Genomic DNA, 22,517 nt, shown 5'->3' with positions numbered 1-22,517 from the left:
CTATGCATACAGTCTTCACAGTCACAAACTTTGGGCTGCGTGCGGACCCTCATGGACATGAGTGGATGACGACTTTTGCGTCACACGGACCAACAAGGAGCCTCACAGCCGCTGAAAGTATGAACTGGCCTTTATAATTCACTCTCTGCCATATCTGCACACACACATTTTATATTTCTTTAATCTGTCACACACACAGTCAGCGATTCATCTATATTTCATGTCCTTTTCTCACATTATTCACACGCACACACGCGTGCGCACACATATCTATATTTCATGCCTTTTGAAATTCACTGTCATATATTTCTGAGTGTTCTGCTCAGGATAAATCTAATCAGCTGGCGATAAGCCAACCACTTTAAAGGATATGAGATGTGTGGGGGCCAAGATAACATGTATACATATCAACATGGCATCAAATTGTTTTATAATCCATTTACACATGGATTAAGCGAGGCTAAAAATGTGCAGGCGTGTGTGTGTGTGTAGCTACAAATGCATGGGGTTTCAAATTGCTGTATATAGAAAAGATTTCCATACACCTCTGCTTTCAGTTTGTCTGAGAAGAAATAGTTTGTTGCCTCTTTGTTCTCAAACAAAAGGTACAAATGTCCTTGTTGAAGAAAAGATCTAGGCTGCGTTATAGCATCTTTATCAGAAGCTATTTCTTCTTTTCTTCTCTTTAAAAGTTAGCATCTTAGTGTTACAGAATATACGCTTTCTTCTTGTCACGCAGCTTGTGTGTGGGCTGCATGAATAAAACTTGTGCTGAACAGATTTCAGACCTTGAAAGTGTTTTATTCAACTCTCTGTAAGATATTTGGGTGGAAGAGTAGTTGGGAGTGTCGAGGCTTGGTTGAAGGAACGTCAACATCAACATGGGTTCAAGGATTGAAATCTGAAATATATATAAATCCAAGGACGAATGCAACCACGATGGACTGACATTCAATGCTCACAACATTTGAAGTGGTCAGACGTGTAACCACAAATGAAAATACATACTTTAAGGGAATAAACTTCAATGAAACATTCATAAATTAAATAGCTAAATGGCAGAGAGACAGTAACATGACATGTAAGAAAGATAATTTGTTTAAAAATTCTGGTTTTGCAAAGGGATTGTAACTCCAATACTGAATCAAACCAAAGACAGATACATTTTAATGTTGAGAGAAAAAACTAAAGCTTTTTCACATTTTCCTAGAGTGGGTTTCTTCCTCACCTGGCTTTAGTAATGCCATTCCAGCATTTATCCTGACCGGCGCTTCCTCCTGCCAATTTGCTGCAAAGTGCGACAGGGAGCTGAAGCCAGTACTGCCGCATTTCCCTCAACTTGCTGGAGAGATCTGACACCTGAGAACAGAGACACCCAGAGTTTATGTGTGGGTAGGGAGTATCAAGAGTAGATTTGAGAATCCTAAACAAGTTTAGTTTTTTTCAATAAAAAGCAACAGTATACCTGTAAATTAATGCAATCTATCTCTAATGTAATATATGGATAGCCTTGACAAAGGCACTTACATACACTTTTTTAGTGTCTTATAAGTCCATGTGGGCTGGCGACTTGTATGTGTATGACAAATAACACAACGAACATGGGATGTGTTCTCAACATAAAAAAGTAGTGCAAACATAAACAGAAATGTATCTGTTTTAAAAAAAGATAAGAGATAAGAAATCCTGCTGTACATCTTTTCAACCATTCATTCAAAAACACATCAGAACAAAGGCTACTAACTTACAGTAAATATACTGTTTTCTCACATACACACTCTTGTCTCTTTGTCTTTTCTACATACACACCTGCATCTCCAGTCTGAGTCCAGCAGTGGGGGAGGGTTTGTACTCTGAGGCGGTCAGCGAGCCGCTCTTCTTCCTCTGCTCGTGTAGCGCGGGACTTCCTGTCTCTGGTTCACCTGGAGTTCCACATGTCTGGTACACCTAAACATCCAGACACACACACACACACACATATACAAATACTTTTCAGCACACATGTAATAGAAGCTGTGGATAATGTTTCTCAAAAAAACCCATCTCAAATCACCTCACATTCCCAAATACAGCTCTAAGATATACTGTATTACAACATTTGTGAGTGCTAGTAATATCCACTAGATGTCGCCATAGATACATGTTTAAAACTGTAAAGCTGTTTTGACTAGGTTGCCTCCTTTTACTGCCAGATTCATTAATTTTTTAAATCCTACATCTAACATATTGAGGCATTAATGCTGCCTAGAGTGACATGTTGATTCGACTTGGACTTTCTGTCTCATTAGTCTTCACAGTAAAAGAAAATGTACCAACTGATGAATACATTACACTTGATTCAACATGTAAAAAATTATGGAAACAGGCAGAGGCAGAGATTTAAAATAAACCACACTTTAAAAAAGTACAAATCTGCTTTGCTTTGAAAACAAGGCCAAGACTTTCTGTCTTTTTGCTGTTCCCACTGCTTATTGAATAAGCCTGGGTGTCAATATTTACCACATCTGTTATGTGATGGAAAATTATGGGAGCCTAGCAACACACTAATGCTATTAACCCTCATTTGGAGGATATATTTAGACAACCAACAAAAGTTAGTGCTGAAGGGCTGAGCCTACTACCATCGGAGAACATTCTTGAGCTTTATGTCAGGAATGCAATTGTTCCTTAAAGGTAATAATATTGATGAAGGACAAAAGTAGAAACTGTAGAGAGCTACAGATACTTTGCTACAAAAGGCTGTAGTTTCTGACACCTGTGATGGTGTTATTTTACAGATTATTGATTGGTATGGTATTGGTATGGGAATTTAAATGTACGAAACAGGAATAAACTGGGAAACAATGTCAAGGCAGTAAGTAAAGTCACATTTATAGCAGATAAAGAACACAGAAAGCTAAATTCATCATATCAAATCCAGGCCATCCTCTTCTGAAGGAATTTGGTTTCCGAAAATTAGGTGCAACAGGTTCCAATTTTCATTTATACCAAATGCAATAAGTGCTCTTAATTCGCCACCCAGTATAGCACTTTATTTTTGTTATATTTTCTCTTCATGTGAGTGTCTTCCTTGCATTTTAACATGCATCCTTTATTTGTTCAGAATTGTGTGCATAGTACCAGCACTTTTGATGTCTTGAATTGTGTTTTTATTGTGTTTATGTTTCATGTTTTTGTGTTTTAATGCTGCCTTGCTACATAAATAATGATCTGGACTGAGCTGGATGTTGTAAGCATGAGGTGACATCTTACTGGAGATAAAATGCTCCTAGAGAAATGTGTTTGTGTGTGTGTGTGTGTGTGTGTGTATTCAAGTGATGAGCCAAAGTGAGCCATCTTACTTTTGCTGTGAATGTGTCCATGTTTTCCTGTAGGAAGTGCACAGCCTCAAAGATTCGCACAGGAATGGAGGAGAGAACCACATCGAGACTGGGCTCCATGCTGAAACTAGACGCCACCTGGATCATGGTGTCTGAAGAGAAGAGAGAGCGGAGAAGATGTTCGTACCCACTTATAAGAACATCTGGATTACCTCTGCCTATTACCCTTCAAGGTCTTACTGTACCGTCTGAATCTGAATCTCACCTATAAGATTCTGCCACTCGGTGTCGAGGTCGGCTTGGTTGGCCAGGCAGCCCTTCATGACGTTGGAGCAGTAGTTGGAGCAGGGTTTGACGGAGGCCAGGCCGCGACAGTGAGGACAGTAAACCAGCTTCATCAGGGCCTTTGCACACTCTGGGCTCAGAGAAACCTGAAGAGGGTTGATGGGACAGTTAGCATTACGAACCTCATGATGGGTAGCGAAAGGAGGACATTCACATCCAAAGTGACCTATAATGAGATGTGTTATCGCGGTTTTCCCCCCTCACTTGGGGAAAGGTGGTGACTCAAGTCAAAACTTTGCTCTATCCTTCCAAAATTTACAAGTACAAATAGCTCAAGGGAAAAGGATGAGCAGTAGAGGGCGGTGTTGTAACATTATACAGGGCACAGCCTGAACATGAAGGAAATGACAGCCCTGCTTGTTAATCTTTCTACAGTACATGGTTTCTGTTACGGTGTCAGCTTCTGAGTATGAACGCAAGTCATGACAGGTGTCCGGTTTCATAGTGGAGTACTTTTACCACTACAGGTGGTACTACAGGCAGGGAGTTAACGGACTCCACCAGTGAGGTTGCAAGTTTTGGATTACACTTTTGCTTTGTTTTCAAATGAATGCAATACAGTTTTAGCTGTTTGGATGCATTTTTCCTACTAGCTTTCTCACATTCACTTCTATGCAGTAGGAAAATCAGTCAACAGACACTCGAAACGTCATTTGTATAATCAGCTATCAACATCCAAGTCTGTATTAATTTGTGTAAGTGTTATTTAATCATTGTGTGGTAACGAGCTTTAAGTGATGACAGATTTAAAACATCTGCGCTCATAATGATAATGTGTCGACCAAAATGAATACAGACTCGGTGTTGACAGTGATAACACAAACATGTTTCAAGAATGTGCTCTGATTTTTTATAAAGATTGGAAATTAATAGAAACTTGGGATGGTAGAAAAAAAAATGTGATATCTAAAACACCGCAGCATGGTTTGAAAAATAGCTGTGATATAATTCAGAGTTGTCAAAAATAGATTAAAATGTGCAAAATCAGTGGTGTGGTTCTTTAAACTGACGAATGGGGACAAAGCTTATCTAGCATACGTATGTATAAGGGCGTGAACGAACAGAGAGAGGGGTGTAAAAAAGCCTTGTTGTGATGATGTGAGCTAGTTCAAGCCTTTTCACTAAACGCAGAATAACACAAACGCAGTTGCATCAGTATTTGTGAAAAAAATAATTGCATCGAGAGCTGCAAAAACACCATCACACCCATAATTTGACAACAACATTGTCATCCCTCCAAATGAGAGCTTTGTTCTGATGGCAGAGTCTGACACTTAAGTTTTGATGATCTTTGTGTTTTCCAGTTTTAGGGTGGAGACATTTTCTCTGGCAGTTAGGGTGTGACGACCATCCATCATATCCGCTTTCTTGGGACTCAGCCCAGCAGGCTTTAATGACACACACACACACACACACACACACACAAATAAATCATTCTCTCTCACTACGACACAAACAACATATCTTTCACTCTCAATCTCAGTTTCTTTCACACCAACTCATCATGACTCTCTCTGTTTGTCTCACTGCATCTCCTCTCGTGTCACAAGCACACACACACTCACCTGTGAGACCTTCCTGACAACATCTCCGCTGACTACCAGGCCCTGGATAAATGACCTGGCTGTGACAAAAGCCCGGATCACCTTCGCCTTCATGTCCCTCGGGACGTCTCCAAATGGCCGCAGCGTCTCCTGTTGCTTAGCAACGCACTCAAGGTAGTCCTCTGACAAGATGACCTGTCAGACAGAGGTGACGGTGGACAGCAGACATGATGTAGGGAGAAGTATGTTATTACATTTAAAAGACTACAAATAATACCTCTCCTCCCTATCAGGAGAGTGTAAATCTGCGATAATAGCGTGATAATAGACGATAGATGAAAAAACATTGGACGTGCAAGTGACGCATCCAAAAAAGGAAATTTTATCAGCTTGTCACGTTGTGCAAATATTTAATCATGCCTTTACAAGCTAGAAGAGAAGCAACGGTTGAGAAGAGGCAGCTGAGCTCTCAGCTGAAAGGATCAGCAGAATAGTTTACAAATCCTTCAATTATGTATAATATAGAGTTTGACTATTATTAAGGTACAAGTTCAGACATCAAAAATAAGACTGAGGCCGCCATATTGTGACCTAGCCTCTCCTCTTCCCTCCTATCTCAGTCATAATACCACATAAATAAATAGGTTTGGTCTTCTTTCTCTTATTCAATGAACGGCAGACTTGAAGTTGAACTCACATCTGTCGGCGTGGAGCTTTTAAAGGTGCGTTCCAGGAGGCGAGACCAGAATTCCGACAGGGTCTCGTCCAGGTTGAGAGCGGAGCCCCTGTAGTACTGTCGCAGGTCAGAGTAGAGATCTCCATAGAGACGGGTGTTCTGGGAGTACAGGGGGCCGAGGGGAGACAACGCCTCCTGCAGGGAGCGCTCAGATCGCCCGTGAAGTTCAGTGAAATAGGCTGGAGGAGGGGAAGAGAGGGAAGAGAGACATAAAGGAGATGATAGTGAGCAGAGTTAACAAGCAGAGGAAAAGGAGGAGAGGGGAGGAGGCTTCTTTTGGCAAATTGTGATTAACTGAAATAGAAAAGCTGAATGGAAACTGAAATATTTTCACAACCTGAACATTAGGCACATGTTTGACAAATCATAGCCTTGTTAAGCTGATATAGCTATCGTCTTAGCAAACAGTTTTTTACACATCCAGAAGCTGCAGAATAACATTTATTTGGAGTCATGTTTCTGGCCGCCTGACTAATGTAAGTTCAATAGTAACTCACCCTTTAGCTCTGTTTTGGTTGTCACTAACCTCTGCAATAATTTAACTGGGTCTTTAGCTGCAATGCTCCATGATGCTAGTCGCTAACTTTGTTTGTCTTCCACATGGTGCTGGGAAGGTTTGATACGGTGGTTTAATTAAACCTTTGCTGCTGAAAACAGCAGCGTGCTGTGACTGGAAACAACACTGATGAGAGCTGTAATAGTGACCTGAAAGTTGTAGGTTGTAAAACCAAAACAATGAGCTGAAAGACGCAAAAACCTCTTTAGAGCTGAGGGGAACTGCATAGTTGGGTGACAATTCTCTATGGGTTTGAAACAAGGAACGATTCCTTAAAATCATTGATTTGTGCAGGTTTAAAAGATCCCTGCAACGATAAAGCATCGCACCTCTACTGTATAACACTGTCAGACTCACGATAGACAGCTTAAAAAATCAAAATGTATGCAGCCGAACCTTTTTTCTTGTCAAAACCAAGTGCATACATTACCCACAATGCAACTTGACCTCCAACAGTTCAGTCAGAGATTTAGGTGCATCGTGCTAGAGGTCTGGTAACCTTTCGTCTTTCTAACTCCACACCTCCAGATTTTTTTTTTTTTTTCATTTTCAAACTTGTAGTCTTCAGCCTAATCGAAGATGACTCAAGTGACATCACTTGAGGCAATTTATCAGACTTCACGCAGCTCCCTCTGGAGCCACAAAAGACCCATAAACAGACTTTGATGTGTAAAATTTTGCGCAGTTCCCCTCAAAGTGTAATTTAATTTTGTAGAAAAATGATCCAATAAGCAGCAATATTGAAATACTGCTAAATGAAAGATTAATAAATAATTAAATTGCTTCTCAGGTGAAAAATGGACGATGGCTTTGGATGGACTGAAAGTTAAATTACATCCAATGGATCCAACTAAACCATGTGTGCTTAATATTATCATATATATTATTTAATTGAAAGATTCTTTTCTCATTTATGTTCAGTATATTTTTTTGACTATTAAGTCATTAAGCTGATTTACTCTCTTCCTTACTCACGTGATTATCACATCTAATTCACATTTATTTCTTAACATTTTTAAAGGTTTCTTTGAAATCTTCTCTGAAACCAGATGGATACGCAGCGATAGAGAGGTCAAACAGAGAGAATAAGAGAGTCAGTGAGCTGTCTCTGCAGTATATTGGTCTGGGCTTTTCCCTCATGCTTCAAAGGCTGTGGACCAGTGCCAGCCTGCTCTAACCACAACCAGATGGACGGCCACATTACTGCTACTGAGGTGGCCTGCTGCCTTCAGATAATAATACTGTCCTCCTCTGGCTGGTCCTCCCCCTGCTCTCTGTTCCTCCTTCCTCAGGTTTTTTGTTTTGACTCACTGTTTCTATTCGTTACTAATGACACATTTCTCACTTGCTGTATTTGTCTCTCCCTATTGTTAGCGGTGACACTTTATCAGTCTTTCTTCCTCTCTCCTCCTCCCTCCATCCTTCCTTTTTTCTGATGTGCAGTGATCTGCAGACTCGGCTCCTCAGTGGGTCAACTGCTCATTAGCTGAACCAGCCACGGCCCCGGGGGACACCCCTCCGTTTGTGTGTGTGCGTGTTTGTGTGAACGCACACGAGTGTGTGTGTGTGTGTGTGCGTGTGTGTGTGCCCCTTCGAGATCAGGGGATCGGCTTATCACGTTTCATTGTGTCTGGCTGACTCTGCTCTCATTATAACACCCAGTCAGGGGTCCCCTTGACGCACAGGACACACACATGTTCTCCCTCGCATACACATACATACACACACACACACACCGTTACTATTGAAGCTGCTGTATTGACTGCTGAGCACAGCCAGAGCTTGTAGCGAACACAAACATTAAAATACACAACCTACAAATGTCACACTCCTCTGTGCTCACCGCTGAAACATCAGCTCACACAGTAATGAGTGTTCATCCTGCAAACGCGCACACACACACACACACAAACACAGCCTACTTACTGTCAAAGCTCCTGTGGAGAGCGTTGAAGGCAGCCTGCAGCGACCTGCCGGCCTCTCTGATCAGTCCCTCGGTTTCTCTGGTGCTCAGACCGGCAAGGCTCTCCTCCATGGTGCTGGTACAACAGGTCGGGCCCTGGGGACACATCCGCAGATGTTCACCTGGTGCAGTGGGGAAAACACAGAGTCATTAATTAATTTAACTGTATTTCATTTAAATAATTTACATTAATTGACTATAAGATGTCACCTCAACGAAACACCAGGGCTTTGACAATACAGTAAAGGAAGTTTAAGACAATGTCATTATATAGAAATGTATATATTTTTCATTTTAATTGCTTTAGGAGATGTAGTATATGTACTAATTATAGATATATTACTACTACATAACGCACATTTATCTACACTGAGTTTATTTTTTCAAAACTCTTCACACATTTTTTTCACTTTACCAAAATGCAGCTCAACGCAACAGTTAATCTCACATCCAAAAATGTGCTAATGGAACCGAAACACTTCTTATCAGACATATCAGTGATGCCAGCTGTGCTCAGAGGTGCGACAGACCTGAAACTTTCAACCCGCGACCCTCCTTTACTGGTCTCCAGTCTACCAGTTGCGACCAATGAGACTAAGGATTTTTTTCTTTGATTTGTTTGCCTATTATTCAGAGGCCTGAAAGCCATCAAATGATATAATAACTCAGAAAAAAGTAAAGATTAGATGATAGTCTGAAAGCATAAATGCAGCAGACAAATGTGTTTTGTTCTGCTTTAATATATGAAACATCTTATGACCCCTCAGATTTAACTTGCAACCCCTTTTAGAATACTGTTTTGATAATTGATGAATTGTTTCAGTCCCTTTTCAAGCAAACAAGCCAAACATTCTTTGGTTTCAGCTCCATAAATGTGAGGAGTAGTTGCTTTTGTTTGGCATATAGGACAGTAATACAAATATTGTTGAGTTTTGGACTGTTGGTCAGCAAAAATAAGGAATTTGAAGACGTCACCTCAATGTTTTCTTACAATTTATAAACTAAATGATTCATTTAATTAAGAAAATAATCATTAGTTGTAGCCCCAGTCCACTGCTCTAAAGGACAACGTAATTCTTTAACTTATAGGAAAGCATGAAATTCCCCAAAATTGGACATATGAGGTTTTCGTATGACGATAACAGCAGGACACATGCAGTTAGGAGTCAGACGCTTTTACAACATGCTGCCCACATACTGTATTAACTCATCAATAGTTTAACACTTCGATAGAAACCATTCTTCATTACTTTTGGTACATATTGTATTCCTACAACTTGTTTACTTTTGCTTGAATTGCAATCCTGGAGTGTTTTTTTTTTGATGCAGTACTGCTGTTTTTTGCCTAAGTAAAGTATTTGAGTGCCTCTCACCGCTCCATAAATCATTTATTGAGCTCTTGAAATCCTTTTAGAGTATGTATAATTATTGTTTTGTGGATTTCAACCTCGTTTTCCATACCTTGTTGTTTTATATTTTCTGTAGCTGTGTTTGTCTGCACTTTTTTTTTTTTTTTTTAAATATTTGTTTATTTATTCATAAACTTGATTTTGATTCTGTAATAAAATCCTGTTAAATTTTTGGCTGTTTCAGATGTTCAGCAGTTGTTTGTTCTGCTGCTATAGCAACTCCGGTTTCTGCTCAGCTAACATTCAGTCTTTTGTGATTAAAAGCAAATATTGACATATCTTTTATCAACTCCCGGCATGCCCTTTATTGAGCATTATCAATAACAAAATTACAAAATCAGCATTTTATCACCTTAACAACAAGTCAGGGTGATAAAATGATAAAACAAGATTTGGAAAAATTGATTCATCCTTTTATCTCCAGCAAAACTGATTACTGCAGCAAAACCAAAACATCACCCCAGTTCTTAAATCTCTGCACTGGTTGCCAGTAAAGCCACAGAACTGATTTTAAAGTCTTATTAATTAAATCTCTACATGCATTTGGCCCTAAATATATGACTAATATGCATGAGCAATATAACCCTGCGAGACCCGTTAGATCAGTGGAAGTGGACTGCTAGTGGTGCCCAGAGCAAAATCTACACAAGGAGAAGCGGCTTTTAGTCATCATGCAGCACAGCGCTGGAACCAGCTGCCTGATGGTCTCAGGAACGCCCGACAGCAGCTTTTAAATCCAGACCTAAAACCTTAAAAACTCAAGGTCTTATTATTGTTATTGTGTTCTTATTAGTATTTTTTAACATTTTAATTTATTTATTTTCATGCCTTTTTGCTCGTTTTCCAATTGTGTTGCTTTAACTTCTCTGTAGAGCACCTTGAATCTACCTCTATGTATGAAACATGCTTTATAAATAAAACCTTGACTTTGACTCTTGTAATGTAATCATTAGACAGTAGCCAGGTCTGAGAGATATTACATTATTTACAACAGTTATATACAGCACTCCAACAAATTTTCGACATAGCTTCTAATGAAGTACTGGAGCAGCACTTGGAAGGAGATATTGCACATAAGAAAAAAACAGATATTGCACCACAAACTTAAACTTAAACTTAAAAGGTCAACTGCTGTCTTGGGAATTAAATGTAAATGCAACATCCCTGGTTTGAGTCTGGCTATTGTATGCCTCCCCTCATTTCTACTATTTACAATCATAATAAACGCATAAATCCATGAAAAAAACATTGTCATAACCTTTACAAGTTTGATTTGGTGTCATCTTACAGGATATATTGTTTGATTGGCCAAAAGTGCAACACAGAAACTAGATAAATGCAGATATAACAGTGGTTTTCACTCACGCTTCATATCCAACTGACTAAAAATCTGCATGATCCACGACCCGAAACTTGAACCTTAATCTTGAAACAATGTGACTCTGACCTTTTACCATAAAACATAAAAATATAGAGAAAAGGCTGGAAAATTGCTCGCCTTCAACATTTTTTCTATCCTTGGGGAGGATAGTCAAGGCCATGAGGGAGAGTAAAAATAAAGATCTTTTTCACACACACATACATACATACATACATACATGAACACACACACACAAGTCTGCCAGACAGCCTAGAAAGCAGTCTGCAGCATCAGTCTCTTGGCAGACTGGATGCCTCAGGATTGGTGTGTGTGTGTGTGTGTGTGTGTGTGTGCATGTGTGTGTGTGTGTGTATTCATGTGTGTCTGGGAAGGTTAAGGGGGAGTAAGTACCCCACAGCTGTGTGCATCACTGCTCTCCTCCTTCTTAACAGGTCCTTGGTCGGTATGTGTGTGTATGTGTGTGTGTGTGTGTGTGTGTGTGTGCGTGGGTGTATGTGTGTGGGTTGGGGGGCAGAATTTGTCCACCAGGGTAAGTGGAGCAGAAGAGGAGACGCCTTCATCATCACCGCTCCATGAATCTTTCATTGGCACTGGCTGGTGTGAGTGAGTTTATGTGTGTGTGTGTGTGTGTGTGAGAGAGAGAGAGAGAGAGAGACTGGCAGCCATAGTATAGCACCACCTTACTTCCTCTCTTACATCGTTTTTTTTTTTTGGAGGGGGGATATTTTAAGCTATTACTGCTTTATTACAAATACAAGAAGACACAAAAAAGTGGATTTGAAGTTTGGGAGCTTGAGTTGAACTCTCTCTCTCTCTCTCACACACACACACACACACTCATTCCATGGAGAAACCAGGACGCTCATTTAATATTCAGATTACTTCAGGAAGTGTCAAGTGCAGGTTAGTCTGTCTCAGAGGAGACCATAACACCATCAATTAAAAATCACTTTCTGTTAATCACACCTGCTTTTTTCATTGAGCTGCGTGTCTGATTATTTAAAGTCCGTCTTAAAATTGTAACAGCATACTCACACTTTAGCTGTGAATTTTCACACGACTCCCACGATCCTGTCAATCTGGGTTTTTCAGCTAAAACTACTACATCACCTCTCTGTGTTTGACTGCTTGCTGTACTGTATGTCAACATTTGAAGGAAATCTTTTGTGTTTTAAATTATAGTATTATAAACTATTGAATTATAAACTATTATAAACTATTGAAAATTAAAAGGATATGATCATGTGCAATCAGAATAGCTCTGCAATGAGCATATTGTCAGTTATTTCTTATATTATGTCCCCACCCAAAGTTCAGTCAACGTCATTGTTATTCAGTTCAATTGCTGAAGTTAATTAAAAGAGTTGTTACATTTTATTGAATTGGGTAAAATGGTTTTGGCCCTTTTTTCTACCATATGAGTGGTTTTCCCCCGATGAAAGGTTATAGAAAGGTTATATCCTCAAATTTTTAGAGAAGAAAAAGAAAAAGAAGAGACTGACAGGGCGGTGGGCTTTATGTTGACCAGATGTCATTTCAGTTCATTACAAAGAGGCTGAACTTTTTTTCTTTTAATTGTATTAATTTAAGAATCCAGCATCTTATAAATGCTAAGTGAATACTTTTCCTGTTTAATGTACCATTATCTGAGAGATTTGGTAGAGATATTCTTTATATTAGTAACTGTGGTTTTGGGTTCACCTGAAGTTATAGTCTAGTAATAAAACAGAAGATATGAGGCGTGTCTACTAAACACTGTCCTGATTTCGCACTCGTATTCAGCTGCAGAACATATCAGGGAGGTTCTGAGTGGCAAAATCTCTTTAGCACCACAGGACACAAGGGTCATTCTTGATAAGTAAGTAAGCTGCAGCCTATTCAGACTTTGAAAAAATATATTTTATACATACATAGTTTGTACTAATCTGCAAATCTGTCAAATCTGGTAACACTAGGTAGGATTGAGGGAGAGAAGAGGAGAGGAAAGGAGAGGATGTCTCAGAGTTCACTTCAGCGTCGGACAGAAGACAGAGAGAAGCCGCGGCTGCTTTAAAACCCACACCATCAGCGTTACATATGCGGTCTAGAGACAGCAGACAGCATCTTTGGGTACTCATGAGCTGCATCTAATGTTAACATTTGGTTGTTGGTTTGCTACCAACCCAGACGACGTAGGGCGTTTACCACAGACACATATGCTTTACTACATTCCTGGGTTGCTGGGTAATGGAAGCCGCTGGCATCCTGCTATAAAACCTTAATTTACTTGGAAAGACACAAGTAAGCACAGTGGTGACACACACACACGTGTGCAAAAAGCACACAGGCAAACATGCTAATACATGCAGACAGATGCTTTCCAGCAGTTAAAAAGACCAGAAGGTTCAACACAGTGCAGGTTTGCTCAGGAAATCTGAGATCAAGTGCCTTGCTCAAGGGTTTCGTGTCGGACCCTGTGGGTTTCCATCTGCACATAGCGACAGAGTGAGATTATTTAAGTGGTGGAAAAAGGTGGACTCCTTTTAAGCAAAAGCCTCGAAGCAAAACACAACTCTTAAGTGCTGTGGGGGAAAGGAATGTTAAAAAAAAAAGGAGAGGAGAGGAGAGGAGAGGAGAGGAGAGGAGAGGAGAGGAGAGGAGAGGAGAGGAGAGGAGAGGAGAGGAGAGGAGAGGAGAGGAGAGGAGAGGAGAGATTAGATGTGAGAGGAGATGATATTTGGTCAAATAAAATCTGTTTCTATATGAGATTCGGTTGCTCAAATTGTTTTTGCCCTCAAGCTTCAGCATATATTTAGCTAAATCCATAACCCGGGGGGGGCACACACACACACACACACACACACACACACACACACACACACACACACACACACACACACACAAACACAGTTGTACTACACTTGTGAGGACCTTCTTTGACATAATTCATTCCCTAGTGCCTAAGGCTCTGTTCAGATGAGAAAAACACAATGCTCGGAGCATCTCAATAGGTCCTATTGGGAGCATTCCCAATAGAACGGCCACACTCAAAGATAGAGAAGGGTGAGACAAAACAATCGTTCAAATGGCATTCACGGTGTTGCACATTTGTATGAAATATGACAGATGCAGTTGAATAATGAAAAAGAGAGCTTGAGAGAAAAGTTTAAATCCTGCCTATCGTCTCACCTCGGCACAACCGGCCAATTACCGCGCTAACTGGGCTTGCTAGTCAGTAGCGGAAAGTTACAAAAATTGCCAGACACAGCCCCCGCAGTTCCAGCGATGGAAAGGTACTGGGGGAGGGGGTTCAGATGCTGTTTGACATTTTCACAAGCACTCACTTTGTCGCATACTGACGTCTAAACCCTCACAGCTACGAGTAACCCTGACCCCTAAAACCCGCAGCTCCCGTTGATCTCTCGACCAAAGATTTGCCCCTGACGCCTAGCCCGAACCATCTTTGTGGAGCATGTTTGGCTCTCACCCCCCTGACCGATGCTTTGTCTTTATCTCAATCATCTAATCCTGGATGACTGATCCCATTTTGTAGTATTATCTCATGAAGGCTGCCCTTGTTGCTCTCTTTTCCATGGGGTCCTACATGAAGGGGGGTGTATTTATTGACATACAGTACACTGGCTTGTGCCTTACCCTTTGTGCCCTATTTCAATCCTCCAAGCTGATGGGTGACATTGGGTAGTCAGAGAGAAAACATTACCTAACCTTACCATAAACCTAATTATAATTTTAACCCTAAAACTAAGTCTCATCCCTTAAACAGCTCTTTAAAAAACACACATCTATGCAGGGTGCAGCTTTCTGCCTAACGGTGATAAGATAAACACCTTCTGGGTCTCTTTTTTAGGGTTTTACTTCTACAGTTTCAGATGGCAAATCATCAAGAAGACATGGAAAAGTAAATTGACACTTTGACAGTTGAATTAAAATGTACAACCTTGTGAAAACACCCACTGAGCCACTAGGACCCTTCATAGCTCTTTACTGTTGTGCTGCTCCTGCTAATGGTATATTCAGTCAGAACGCAAAGCAAATTTCCCCCTCACCTCATTGGCACGTTTTTGACCATTGGACCGTTCGTGTCTATTTGCCCCAAACTGCCAAAATACCAACTGTACATCGATGCACCAGCTGTGTCTGCTGGAGTGTTTCTGTGTATTTGTGTTCAGCTCAGCCTCTGACTTAACTCGCCTGAGACTCTGGTTCTTTCTGTTATTTCCCTTAAGTCTCTCCCCTTTTCCCTCTTGTTTCTGTATGTCTCAGATGATTTATCACCTACTCATAATGATGGACAGTTTAGGTGAGCCCCCTGTTTGGTGCATGTATGTATAATCCAAAGTTGTTGGCATAAGAAGTGAAGCATGGACTATATGGAATATCTTTTTCATGAAAATGAAGGGTTTAGTGGTGCTAAACATCTGCAGCTAAGGGGTGGAGATTTTTACTACCATTAATTGGTAGTAAAAATCAGCTTGATCAGCAGAAAATGAGTTCCTGCGTTGCTGTGAGCAACGATGAAATTTCAGAGCGAGTGTCTCACCTGGGATAGGCATAAATTTGAGTATTGCTCGAGTTGTTGAGCCAGTAACAATGTGGGGAAGAAAAACAAGAAACGCGAGATAAATGAGCATCTTGCCCAATCGTTGCCCAATCAGATTTTTAAACATGTACTGTATATTTCCAGGAAAGGTCACTTAAGCACACTGCCTCCTACCCAGTAAATCCTGCTTCACATTAATATCATCATCATCATCATCATCATCATCATCATCATCATTATCACAATCAACCCTAAGTGCTCCTCCTTAGTTCAATCACAGCCTTCTATTTTTGGCCATGAGTCTCCCGCTTTCTGCTCTTACATTTTATAAGCTGCTCAGGGACTCAAACCCACGACCTTATTGCCTCAATCGGGTTTCTGTAACCTTTGAGTCAAGAATGTAGTGGAGGCGAAACACAGTAAAATCAAACTACTCTCCTTATAACATGAGGAACAGAGTTTATTCACCTCATTAGACTGGCAGGAATACTGATGAGATAAATCCTTGGTAGTATTGATTATGTAGAAACAGCTGATGTAATATTTATGGGGATAAATTCATTTAATGGTGGATATTAAGCCAAGAAGTGAACACAGTTTCCCACAGCCCTCCTGGAGCTATACTGCTGCATTATAAAAACCTTGTTCTGCTGCAGGCTGTTTTGCACTTAATCATTAGTGGATCCATTTAATTCATCCTGCAGATGTAGCTATAACAGCTTACAGTGGTAGCCATGGAGGCCACATCAAGACAACTTGCTTAGCTATTCATTTCCTTTTCCCATCAAAAGCATCTGGCTCTCACTTTCTTCTCGCTGTCACACCCCTTCGCTCTGTCTCATGTCTCTTAAGTTTTTTCCCTGCATTCCTTGTCGCAGCCCCGGCATACCTGAGCCCGTCTCGACAAGTGAGCCAACCTCAGTACGTGTGCCAAGCAGGCGAACAGGTATCCTGCACTGTGCTGCAGCCTGACAGGAAGCCATCTAGCCAGGCAGCAAAGAGCTGAATCAAAAGCCACTCGGTGACAGGAAGTGTGGCGTTGCAGACACTTCTCAGTTGACATGCATTCTGTTGCACAAAACTATCTGTCCTGATCTCAAACTATTATTGATTGTCATTAGGTGCAGCAGAACTTGACTAATGCTGAAATTAAACTTCCATCAAGCCGAAGCTTCATCAATCTAATTCAAATTGTTTTTAGTTTTAGGCAACACCCAGATTTAATCAGACAGGACATTGTTAACGCAGCAATTTATTTAACTTCTGTTTGACACTGAGAATTAATTAATTTCTTCTGAATGTTATCCTTTAAGTGATATGGTGCCATACTGCCTTGTATGTCAAACATGAGCATATTTATTGGTTTGGCTTCTGGCTACAGACAGATAATTGGTATTTCGCCTTTGGCAAAATGCATTTTTAATGTTCATGGGAAGATTTTTGGCTGTTCAACGAGTTGTTTTTCTCTGCTACATGACATGGACTAGAACTTGTTTGCAAATAACATAATTTTCCCAGCGCGAGAGAATGTGCAAAAAGCTATTTAGCTGTATCGCCAAAATGTGGCTGAACTGGATCTGCTGTAGCTGAGCTCAACCGGGCTGTTGTCGATCACAGTAAATTGGCCTGATCAGCATTGATCTTACATTAAGTGTGATCAGCTGAATCAGACCTGTTTAAATTAAAGTCCCATTCAACCTTGATTAGTTCTACCGAGGGAGATCCTCACTGTAATTATTACCATCGGTTTCATCGTTAATTCTAATCTACTATCAAGCTGCAAAGTTAAAGGAATAGTTTGACATAATATTCACTTTGAGGAGTGTATTTAAAGCTGCAACAATTAGTCAGTTAATCAATCAGTTGTCAAGTATTAAATTAATTTCAAACTATTTTACTAATCAATTGATTGTTTTGAGAAAAAATGTCCAAATTCTCTGATTCCAGCTTCTCAAATGTGAATATTTTCTAGTTTCTTTAGTCTTCTATGGCAGGAAACTGAGTATCTTTGGATATTGTACACTTTGTGGGCTGTTGGTCAGGACAAAAGACGTCACCTTGGGCTTTGGGAAACTACATGTTTCACCATTTTATGGACTAATGGATTAACTGAGAAAATAATCCGTGGATTAATCGATGATGAAAATAATCGTTAGTTGCAGCTGTAGGTTTAACACCACTTTCACATCTGTGAAGTACAGAGCTAGAACCAGAAGGCACATTTATTTTAGCCAAGCATGAAGACTTGAGGCAGGTAGCTTGGCTAGCTAGCTCTCTACCAAAGTTTAAAACTCTGTCAACCAGCAACTCTAAAGCTCTCTAATTATCACATTGTATCTCGACAGTAATGTAATTTTATTTAATTTAATAATGTACATGACAATTTGTTAGAGTTATGTGGTATAACTATTTCGGTTTCCACTCTTCATGCTATGCTAGGCTAATCGCCTCCTTGCTCCAACTCTGTACAGACATGAATCGTATTGATCTCATAATGTTCACTTTCTCTAAAGAAAGTGAACACCTGCATTTCCCATATTACTTTAAAATCAGGATAGTCAAAGAATCCTAATTTTTCATCAAATTATAGTCACGTTAAATCATCATAATAATTAATTTCAAAGTATCATCTGTAGCGCAGTGGTAACAGGTTCAACATCCTAATGGAGGCAGTGACGCAAGAACTTTTGCATCTATAATATGTGTGCCATATTGTGATTTCCTCAAAAACCTCAGCAGAGCATACAGTGATATAAACCATGAAGGTAAACAGCCTTCAAGAAGAAATTAAGAGGAAAATTATACAGATTATTCATCAGTGTATGAGTTTTTAAAGCAATATATAATACTAGCACAGAGAAGACTTTCTTCTTGTGTCAGTAAAAATTACTTTCAACTGACACAGCTGTATGTCAGTTAAAAGTATATTCTTTAAAATGTATTTCTTTAGATGTACTGCATTATACCTCAGTACATCTCAAACATAATTAGATGAAGTGAAGACATATTTTACAGAACACGGCAGGTAACTGTAAAAACAATACTCATATCGGGACACCACATCATTCCTTTTTTAATTAATTTAATGACTCTGCGGGTTGAGGTTTGTATCGTCAGCCTCTTACAGTGGTTGCAGTCTGTTTATTTTTTTAATTGAGTCATAAACCACTATATATCCAACGTAACAATACAGCCATACAGAGGAGGATTAATACTACTGAATGCAAAAGGGCACATCAGTTTACGGGAGCTTATGAGAACACACACACACACATTGACACATACCTCCCCTTGTGGTCTTGATTAGGTGGATCAAGGTCACCAGACATACAATTAAGAGGATCAGATCACTGTATTTCATTACACACACACACACACACACACACCAGTTATTTAAATTATATGTAAAGCTTTTCCATCTATACATAGAGACACACACACACATACACACAAAGGTAGGGAGACATTTAATGTCACTTACACAGACATAATACCCCGAGGCTGTAGGTTACGCTAAATGGAATGTACACACAGGATAATCTCAGTATACACACACACACACACACACACACACACACACATCCTCCGACTGAGCCTCACATGAATAGTCGCCGCTCAGTTTTTGGTGTTTCTGCAACTGTGGGAAACTGCTGTTAAAACAAATGTTCTGAACCAAAGGAAAACCCCGAAAACCACCCAGACTTTGCAATTATAACTTAAATCATAATAAAGCATCCAAATAGCTGAACTTTGCTGAACTGGTCAAGAGTTGTTTTGGTTGCACTTTCTTTAATTGTAAGCAATTACGGATTGTTTCTGTACCATGAAAAATACAAGATCAAGTTTGTTTTACTTGAGGAACACAAGTGATGTTTCCAATATCTGAGATTGTTGAGGCATCTAGCAGGTTAAATGAGACGTGTAAATCCAATTACTCTCTCAGCCACAGTAGAAGTGCTCCATCACACATCTAACCTGCACCAACACTGCAGACTAATCTTTCTCAGAAGACGGACAGTATACGCTGAAGCTGAATCAGCACGCTGGAAAGCATAACAATATAATGTCTTTCAACTTACTAGTTTCCCGCTTTTGGACTGTTCTTCAACTCGTTCTAGTTGACAAAAAATAAAACTGGAGCTATCCTGTGGGATGGAGCATCATTGTTGTCCTTTTTTTTTTTTAAAAAAAGTACTCTTAAAGGAGCTTGTTACCTGAAGGGGTTAATGTACTTTCTGATCATTTTTTGCTAATGGTATTTATTTATTCATAGGATAATTGCAGCTTATTACAACATCTTTCATACTCTCACAATTTTGAAACACCTAAATTGTGTTTACAGAGTTAATTGCAGTGATCTGGAAATGTAGCAACATCGCTAAAAAGAAGTCAGACTGGGCAAGAATTACAAGACGTCACATGATCTGATACATCTGAAACAAACCTCCAGGTTAACCAAATTGATTTGGAGGAGAAAACAAATTTTAAAAAATCTAAGTAAAATGGAGTAAATAAAGGTAAAGGTCACAGTATGCATTCAAGCTTCAACTTTCCATAGTTATGCATGCAGTTTTCTTACAATGAAGGATAATTATGGACATATTCGTGCTTTCAGTTAATAACAATAAAGTGAACACATCCAGTCTTTCCCGAACCTTACCCAAGTGTTGAGTGCCAAAACATAACCGTAAAAAAAATTAATAATGTTTTAGTCGTAACAAGCAGATATTATATTGCAAAGGCAGATACTGTAGGTATGCAAATAAATAAAATACTGCTGATGCATTAAGTATGAACACTTATACGTTCCTTAACAATGTTTCCTCAAGATGTTGATAAAAAACATAATCTTGGCTGCATTACCATTCTCTCAAAACGTATATGTATTATAAAGTAAAGTGATGTCAGCTATCCTACAGTATGTTGGTCACGATTACGAATATTTCCCACATCAAATACTACGAAATACGGCTGAATGTAACTGTCAGTTAAGTGGTCCACGTTCATCGCTGTGGTTGTCACACAGAATATAAATGGATGGAATTATTCTGTGCATCCCTCGAATATCTCCTCACCCTGTCATCCATCCAGCCTTCCTTTTGATTCTCCTTCTCAAATCAGTTCCTCATCGCTTTTTCTTTCATCCCTCCACTTCCTCTAATGTCACCTCGTTCCTTTCATCCATCCATCCGTCCCTCCTCCTCTCTTTCCTTCCCCTCTCCTGCTGAGATGAAAGTTTGTCATTTAGGAAGTGAACCCTGCACTGTGTTACCACGGTAACAGCCTGTCGCATTGTAACTGATCTGACCTCTGACCCCTCGAGGAAGTGACCCATATGCACTACAGTGCGTATGTTATGATACGCACAGAGCAAATAAAAACGACATTATACTGCAATTGCATTACAAATAAAATGTGAAGTCGGTGTTATAAGTGGTAGCACATAACTATGACTCCAAACACACAGACACACACACACATACATGCACACGCCCTGAGTCTGCCCCAGCTCTGCCATCACACACCACATCAAAGCAGCTTATTGCTGAGCAGTAAAAGTGGCGCAGTGGTTTGAATTTATTCCCTTCAGTCAGACGTTTATTCGCTGCTTCCCTTTCTTAATGAGCGTCTTACAATAACCCTGTCACTTACTGCGGCAAATTACTGCTACCTAAATGAGGGGCCGATGGTATGTGTATGCGTGTGCATGTATGTGTGTGTGTGTGTGTTACCATCTCACACTCTCTTCACCATTTAAGGGCACCTGCATGTGATTTAACGTTCCACATGGCCTTCCTCCGAATCCTCCCAAAGTACACTTTTACCTTTTTACAATCCACCAAAAAGCGAGGGAGGGAGAGGAGGAGAGAGACACAGAGCTGTAATGATGAAAGAGGAGAGAGAGAGAAGGAGGGATGAGAAGGCAATAAAATGGAAATGAAAGAAGAGGGAGAGGTGGGAGGAGGGGTGGGGGGGAGAGAGGTGAGAGAGATCATCGGTGGGAGACATGAAGCAGAAGCAGAGAGAAAAGTGGGAAAGGGAGTAAAATATAAAGCTGTAGTCTACTTATGTCTAATAAATGTCTCTGGTTTATATCTTTTCACTGTGCTTTTTTGATTTAAAGTCTCTTTTGTTGGTGTTGGTATTAACAGTTTCTCACAAATGACTGCATAAATAATGGACACATCATTGAACATGATTCTCCATCATCACAAAAACTGACCTACACTGCAGTTTTGTGCCAGTTCATCACAATTTTCCCACAGCAAGCAGAGCTATTCGAAGCTCTGCTCAACGTGCACATCAATAAGGCTGCTTCTGTTTCACCTTATATCAATACTCGTAAATGGTATTGCAAGTTTTATGAAATGGTGCTGAATCCTCTTGCGACTGCAGATCGTATTCAAAATACAGCTGAAACGATGAGTCAATGAATCAATTAGTTTACCGGCTGAATGATAATATGCAACTATTTTCATAATCGATTAGACAAAAGAAGGAATGTGAAGACATCATTTAGGGCTTTGTTTTGGGAAACTGTAATGGGCAACTGTTTATTCACTAAATTATCAAAATATAATGAAAATAACAGTTAGCTGCAGCCATGATTCAAGCTATTTTGGGTACACTGGCACTTTATATTGTCTATACAAGTGTCACTGCATTCATTCCAGAGCTGCAACTATTAGTCGATCAACTGATTAGTTGCCAACTATGGAATGA

At 39.9% G+C, this 22,517-nt stretch overlaps 1 protein-coding gene across 1 annotated transcript in view; it reads right to left on the bottom strand.

The window, feature by feature from the left end:
• LOC122989179 (glypican-1-like) overlaps positions 1-22,517 on the bottom strand; it is a 42,016-nt gene that overhangs the window by 3,982 nt on the left and 15,517 nt on the right. The window contains exons 2-8 of the mRNA XM_044361884.1: positions 8,428-8,586; positions 5,907-6,124; positions 5,231-5,404; positions 3,586-3,751; positions 3,342-3,472; positions 1,810-1,947; positions 1,229-1,359 (exon numbers count right to left, since the gene is read on the bottom strand). Of these exons, the coding sequence (XP_044217819.1) occupies positions 1,229-1,359; positions 1,810-1,947; positions 3,342-3,472; positions 3,586-3,751; positions 5,231-5,404; positions 5,907-6,124; positions 8,428-8,586 (1,117 nt within the window). The remainder of the gene's footprint in view (positions 1-1,228; positions 1,360-1,809; positions 1,948-3,341; positions 3,473-3,585; positions 3,752-5,230; positions 5,405-5,906; positions 6,125-8,427; positions 8,587-22,517) is intronic.

Source organism: Thunnus albacares, chromosome 9 (genome assembly GCF_914725855.1).
Source record: "Thunnus albacares chromosome 9, fThuAlb1.1, whole genome shotgun sequence".
NCBI classification, from domain to species: domain Eukaryota; kingdom Metazoa; phylum Chordata; class Actinopteri; order Scombriformes; family Scombridae; genus Thunnus; species Thunnus albacares.
Note: the sequence above shows the minus strand (reverse complement) of the source record. Positions and strands in the feature narration are given on the sequence as shown.